Genomic DNA, 7,795 nt, shown 5'->3' on the forward strand with positions numbered 1-7,795 from the left:
TTGGGCCGAGAATCTACCTTTAAGTTCCTCAAATCCATTCTCTTTTTCCTTGTTTTCAAAGAAATTCTTCAATTCCATTTTTTTTTTCAGTGATTAAAAAAAAAAAAAAAAGTAAACTTCTTACCAACCGAGGCCAGTAGGACCAACAAACTGACCAAACCAATGGAGTTTTAGTCTTAGAGGTTTGAACGAGTTAAAAAGAACCTGACTGGTAATTTGTCCTCATTCATTCACAAAAATTACATAAGATCCTCCAAAGTCCAACACCCAACAACCTCTTTGTCACCGGCGCCATTAAAGCCTTCTCTCAACGTGCACTGCTGCTTCTTCAAAAATAACAAATTAAAAAATAAAAAACCTTTAGAGAGAGAGGGAGAGAGAGATGGGGAAGGATAAGTCTTCATTGGAAGATTTGATAGAGAAGGCAGGAGGTTGTGCTGTGGTTGATGGAGGATTCTCTACACAGCTTGAGAGACATGGTGCTGTCATCAATGACCCTCTTTGGAGTGCCCTCTGTCTCATCAAAGACCCTCTTCTTATCAAGCAGGTAGCTCTCTCTGTATGCAATAGGCATCCTTCGTTTAAAAAAAAATAATAATAATAATAAATTGAAACTTTAACGAGTTTGTGGTTGTTGAAATGTGTATAGGTCCACTTGGAATACTTGGAGGCTGGTGCTGATATTTTGGTCACTTCATCTTACCAGGTTTGTGTTTCTTTTCTTCCTTCATACATCGCATTACCTTTAGTCTTTTTTTTTTCTTTTTTCTATTTCTTTTTTTGAGAAGATAGTTTTATTTGGTTGATCTTTGTTTATCATTTTGTTCCTGTGTCATAAAAAATAAAGTTATTTGATTGTGGTCTCAAAAAGATTTTCAATCAATGTTGTATAGAAGTATGCAATGTCCCATTTAAATATTGGCTAATAATATTGAAGCAAATAGGGATATTGTGTGTGAATCACAATTAGTAGTTGGACTTTTGGGCTTTCAAAGCGATTCTGGATTCTGGAATGGATGTGCTAATAAAAGTATTGTGCTGGGTAAGTGTATACAACATATTTAACAACAGGGCAGTGTGATGGAGTTGAGCTGTTAGCCTGTTAGGTGCCAATGCAACCTCCTTATCACTTTTCAGTGAAAAATAAACAAATAATTAAATAAATAAATGTACCTTTTCCATTATTTATTTTGACACCATTCGGCACTAACAGTGATATTCTAATTTCCATCCAATTTGTTGATATATCAGGCTAGAATGATGTTTTGGTAAGTAAGCTTGTTAATTTTTTATTTTGGTGAAGATTATCTCTTCATTGTTTCTGCCTCCAAAGATTGTGCAGGAGTGCATTTGCTTTTGGATGCTAGATTTCCTTATAACCTCCTATTCTCTGTAGTCATTGTAACTCCTTTTTACCATACTTCTTTATTATATTCATAGGCCACCCTGCCCGGATTTCTGTCCAGAGGACTTTCGATCGAAGAAGGGGAGTCATTATTAGAGAAGAGTGTCAAGTTGGCTGTTGAAGCTCGGGATAGTTTTTGGAATTCATTGGAAAGGACTCCTGGACATTGCTATAACAGGGCTTTGGTTGCAGCCTCCATTGGAAGCTATGGAGCTTATCTTGCTGATGGTTCAGAGTACAGGTGCCTTTCAACACTATAAACAGAGTTGACAATTAGTTATCTCCATTGTTGTATTCACATAGTTATATTCTATATATTAAGTATTATCTTATTCTTAGATGTGTTAATGTCATTTGCTTGCAGTGGGTGTTATGGCCTGGATTTGAATTTGGATAAGCTGAAGGATTTCCACCGGCGCAGATTGCAAGTATTAGTGGAAGCAGGTCCAGATTTACTTGCCTTTGAGACCATTCCCAATAAAATTGAAGCTCAGGTCTGTTCCTCACCCAAATATGCTTTTGTGGAATGATAGTTGCTTTTAGTTGAGCTAATAATTCCATGGAACAATAAGAAAATTTGAATTGCCTTTGAGCAATATCAAAATCTGACTGTAATGGTGTCAGTTCTCTCTGTACATTAATCACAAGAAAATAACTATGACTTTGCTTTGTGAATTGCAAGTGATACTGACAAATTTCGTAAGCCAGAAACTTTTATTTGAATGAATTATTCAGGCCTAATCTCAGGCATTTAATTTCTTGATGTATTCTTTTTACTGGTGAGAATATGTGATTCACTTGTTGCCTTTGCTTATTGGACCTACAGGTTAAAAACTGAAAATGTATTTGTATGATTTATCTAATATTTCAATGTGATTCACTAAAATCATTATAGCATAATATTACATAATGATTGACAATTTTATGTTCTTAAAACAAATGATAGACAGATTATGGCCTGTGTGAGGATGTTGATAAATCATTATTGATCCTATCTCAGTAGTCAGAAATTTCAAATACCAATTACCTTTCCAGTTTGTACCGTATCATTTGACCAGCACTAATATTTTCATAATTTCAAAGCTACAGAGCCTAGAGCAGGAAACCAATATAAAAATTTTATGTTAAATTCTTCAAGTGAACATTCATTCCAGCTTGAATTTGTTATTGTGTACTGACCAATTATGTCGTTTATGTATATCTGGAAATGAAATTCTACATGTACTCTTTTAGTAGCACTTAAAGGTGACGTCACACTGAAACTTCTATGTTGATTCCTATTTATTTTGTAAACCATGAAAATTGGAACTTTCTTTTTTATTTTTCTGCATTTTTTTTTACCTTTGTGTTTTCACTTGACAGCTTCTGCATTATTGAAATACAATTTGCAGGCCTGTGTTGAGTTGCTTGAAGAAGAGAACATCGAAGTTCCATCTTGGATCTGTTTTAGCTCTGTAGATGGTGAGAATGCCCCATCAGGAGAGAGTTTTAAGGAGTGCCTGGATATAATAAATAAGAGCAACAAGGTGCATGCAGTTGGAATAAACTGTGCACCTCCCCATTTTATTGAAACCCTTATCCACAAATTTAAGGAGGTAATTCCTACAATTTATGCCAATTGATTTGCCGAAACAGAAAGAATTTGATTTTATACTCTCAGTAATTGAATGACAAAATTCTCTCCAGTTAACCAAGAAGGCAATAATTGTATACCCTAATAGTGGTGAGGTATGGGATGGCAGAGCTAAGAGATGGCTGGTGAGTAAGGGTTGTTTTGAATCTCTAACGAAAAAGGATCATATGTATTGGGCATAAGTAGCACCACTCTCACATAGGGGTGTGACATATGCTTGATTCACCGGATACCTTCCCCTCTCTCTCACACACAAACATACATGTACGCATTCTGAAGTTGCTTCTATTATTTAATTTATTTCTGTGGTTTGGTTGACAGCCATCAAAATGTTTTGGTGATGACAAATTTGAAGTTTTTGCAACAAGATGGCGCAACTCAGGAGCTAGACTCGTTGGAGGCTGTTGTCGGACAACACCTTCCACCATTCTAGCCATTTCAAAGGTTTTGAAAGAAAGTTCCTAAGCAAAGGAGATAGCTAGGCAGTTGATTTCATTCTTTCAACTTCCACCAAGTGGCTTTACTTTTCTGAGTTGTTTCCATTGAATTTGTTTTACCTCATATTTTTACTAATTAAAAGAATGGAGAGAGAGAGAGAGAGAGAGAAGATCAAGAATATCATCAGTTTTTAATCTTAGAGATTATGCATCCCATTCCTATTTGCGAAATGAACTACAAAGGAAAATATATTTCGTTTCTAGAGCAAATTTTGTACTTAAATGACGACGAAAAACTAGTGTGGTCATTCAGTGTGGTCAATATTAAATATTTACTGGGCTTCATCATATTAAAAGATGAAATATAAGATCTCATCGATTACCGTGACTATAGTTTTCTGGTGCACATTTAAAACGGCAAAATAATTCCATTATTTAAAGAACAGGTTCACGTGAATTACTGTTTCATTAATCTCAGAACTTGAGGAAGAGTCCTGAAGGGGTTATAACGATTGAGTTAGGTCATATCAAAGATTGATAAAAAATAACTAGTGCTTGTACTTTATATATTTTAGAAAGTAAAATACAAATTATTTGTTCACTATTTGTGTTTTACTTTGTACTCTACTAATTATAATTTTTCATCTAAGGTTCTTCACTCAAAAATAAAAAATTATAGTTTAAAAAATATAAAAAATAAAAAAACAATAGAGATTCAACATACCACAATTTATGGAACATAAAGTAGAACACAAGGAAAAAAAAAAAAAAAAAAAAACAATAGAGATTCAACATACCACAATTTATGGAACATAAAGTAGAACACAAGGAAAAAAAAAAAAAAAAAAAAGAGTTTTAACACACTTTTTAATGCAAAGCTTCTTTTTTTATTAGAAAAACTAATGCAATGTTTCTACTTTTAATAGAACTAGTCGCAAACTCACGCGATACATGAAAATAGATAATTATTTTGTAATTTTGTTATAATATATAATTTATTTTTCTAAATTTGTTGAAGATAATTTACTCATCCAAAAAGTTAAAAAAAAAAAAAAAAAAACTTTAAAATTATTTTTCATCTCTCTCTCTGCAAATATATCATTCTATTATTTTTGGTGTACTTGATTGATATTCATTTTTTTAAGTGTCCATATTATTCTATACTAGCTTGTAACCCCATGCATGCGCATCGATATACTTAAAGATACATAATAAGATGTATAATATAATTCCTGTATATATAATTTAAATACTATTGTTATTCACTTTTATATTTTGTTTACTTTTTTAAAAAAATTTGTAAGGATATTATTAGGTATAAAATGTAAATTGTCCATCTTTTAAAAAATTATTGTGAAACACTTTTTTTTATTTTTTTTATTTTATTTTTATGATTCATTTATTCTAGACTCTTTGGTTTTTGTACTTAATAACTCAATTGGATGAATATTTATAATGTGGTCCTACATTTGATTCTAAAATTAAGAAATAAAACTCTTTAAGAATAAATAATTTAAGACACATGACTCAAAATTAAAACTCTAATTTGGAATTCTAATTTGAGTTTCTCTTAGTTTCACCTATTATTATATATAGACTGTGTTATAGTGTGTTATGATATTACTCAAATAATTGATAGGCACTTTCAAATACATAGTCAAGATTGTGTTTTGATATATATTCAAATTCTTACTTCCAAAATGACTAACTTAAACAACAATTAAACTAAAGCTATAAATCAGAGAGAGAGAGAGAGAGAGAGAGAGCGGGGGAACTCAAAAAACATAACATCGAAAAGTATTAAACCAAAATAGAGTTATAAGAAATAGAATGATTTGTCAACTTAAAGTAAAGTTGCAAGAAAGAATGAAAAACAAAACAATCTTAATCAAGAAACTAAAAGGTGAAGCATAAAAATATTATTTCCCATATAGTATTTGATGGGTAATTAAAAAGTGTTTATCGTCCATATGAGTCATCTAGAAAAACAAAGTTCATCTAAGATGATGGTCCAGAAGGAAGAGGGAAAAAGGTAACACCAAGGAGAAATGTCATCTAAAGAAAGATAGATCGTCTACACCAACATTGGTTGTATACACCAACATCAGTTGTCTACAGATAAATAGGTCATCCATACCACAAGAAAGTATAGGCGATCAACAAACACTTAGTAAAATTTTAAGTGTTCTCCACTGATCACAAATGGTTAGACCACAATCCCTCATCTTGGAACGTGGGATGAATCCCCTGAAATTCGCTCCGTGCTCCCCACTAAGTCCAAACATCTCCCACGATGTTAATAACACCTAACAAGTACACCCACTCCAAACTCTCTATAAAAAGGACTCAATCTCACTAACCTAGGGTATGTTCTACTATTCATCCACTTACTATACTTGAGTCCTAATGAGAAAACTGACTTAACCATCGGAGGGTCTTTAGCCGATTCACCTCGGTCACCTTTAATAGTCGCTTTCTTATTTTTCAGGTCATTCAACCACAGTTGGAGTTTGGAGCATTCAGCCTACTGATTTTTGAGTATCATCAGTTGGCGTTGTCTATGAGAAAAGTGAGTTACTGCCACTTTTCTCCCGAAGACAAAAGGTTGTGTAGTCTGGACTAGATTAGTAGCCACTAGTCCAGAACATCCAAATGATGGAGATGCTTCTAGTCATCCAAATCATGCCCTTGACCCTCCACCAGATTTTGTCCAACAACAGTTGCAGTCTATGATGGCTATGATCATGAAGCATCACAAAACCAGAAAAGTCCACAAGAAGAGGCATTGTCAACGTTGACATGCAAACTGAGAAAAGCCTGGACTAAACCCGGAGCAAAAGAGGGCAAAAAATTGCATTGCAGAAGAAGATTGGTAAAGGGGAACCACCACCCACGAAGTACCACACTTGGAGAGAGAAGTGGACTAGGTGAAGATAGCCATGAGAGAAATGAAGGACTCTATGGCAGGAAGAACACGCATGGACGACCTCATCCACAGGATTGTCTATCCTTTCACCGTATCAACCACAAATCATCTCGTACCCCAAAGTTTAAGGTGCCTACTTTAGACTCGTATGATGGAACGCGAGATCCTTGCGATCACATTACTACATTCAAGTCAACGATGCATCTCCAAGGCGTTCCAAACGAAATCATATGCAAGGCCTTTCCTACAACTTTAGAGGGCCTAATGAAGGTATGGCTAGGCAAGTTGCCACTAAATACTATAACTTCATTCCAGAAGTTAAGCAAGTTGTTCGTTAACAACTTTGTCGGAAACCAAAGGCCAACAATAATAGCTTTTAATTCCGACGACCATCCAAACAAGGTACACCAGAAGCTCATGGAAGGGGGGAGGGGGGGGGGGAGCAACTAATAAGGATAATATTTTTACCCTTTAAGCGAACTATTTGCCACTCTACAATAAACTCATCCAAAATGTCTATCAAGCTAGCCTTCCATCACCATCAACCCAAGTAAGTCGTCCCACTGCATGGACGACTATGGAACCTTCCATTTGAAAAGGGAAACTTTCCCAAACGACCTTATCTAACAAATGTTAGCTCTTCTAAATGAGACTCTTCCAGAGGGCACTTTTCATTTGGTCATACATATAGGGAATGACCCATTGATGATCATACTTATTCGTCCAATGAGCGATGACTCGACACTAGAGATAAAAGCCTTACTCGTCTAGGGAGGATGTTCATCCAAGGAGACCGTCCGTCCAAAATTATTTGTCCATCTCATATTGGTTGGTCAGAATAGGAAAATGTTTCTTATTTCCACCATAAGACCATAATCAACCATTCATGGGGTTATGGCTGTCTACACATAGGACTCATCCACATAGATGGTCATTCTATGGAATAAAGTAATAGTCTCGCCTAAGGTGTCGTCCAAAGCAATTATGACCGTCCATACAAAGGATCACCCAATTACATAGGTGGATTATAAAAAATCGTCCATACCATAAGGTTCATTTACATCATGATTGTCTAAGGTAACGATCATTCTACACTTAGACAAATTCAGCTACACTTTGATGCTACCAATGGAATTTACTCTACAAGTCCCCTACTTCAAAACTAGGGAGCAATCTCTCCGAAATTCGCTCCCACTAACTCCATTTAGCCAACACATCTCCCAGGAGGAGAGTGACACAAAATAAGGAGACCCACTCAAGGTACCCTAAATAAAGGCCAACACTTAAATCAAGGCCAACACCCCACCAGTGCCCCCAGGTAGCATTCTTCCTTCCTTCATGCATCCTCACTTCGTCTATAGGATCACGGCTTAGACGGAGTTACTTGGCACTGG

General features: G+C 35.0%; 1 protein-coding gene across 1 annotated transcript; it reads left to right on the top strand.

The window, feature by feature from the left end:
• The first annotated feature begins 270 nt into the window (after positions 1-270).
• LOC112018549 (homocysteine S-methyltransferase 1) lies at positions 271-3,745 on the top strand. Its single transcript, XM_024051080.2, has 7 exons — positions 271-547; positions 650-706; positions 1,441-1,646; positions 1,770-1,899; positions 2,797-3,000; positions 3,092-3,163; positions 3,360-3,745. Exons 1-7 carry the CDS (start codon positions 383-385, stop codon positions 3,501-3,503), a joined length of 978 nt encoding a protein of 325 aa, XP_023906848.1. The 5' UTR covers positions 271-382; the 3' UTR covers positions 3,504-3,745.
• Positions 3,746-7,795: the final 4,050 nt, after the last annotated feature.

Source organism: Quercus suber, unplaced genomic scaffold (genome assembly GCF_002906115.3).
Source record: "Quercus suber isolate HL8 unplaced genomic scaffold, Cork oak 2.0 scaffold_2, whole genome shotgun sequence".
Lineage (NCBI taxonomy): Eukaryota > Viridiplantae > Streptophyta > Magnoliopsida > Fagales > Fagaceae > Quercus > Quercus suber.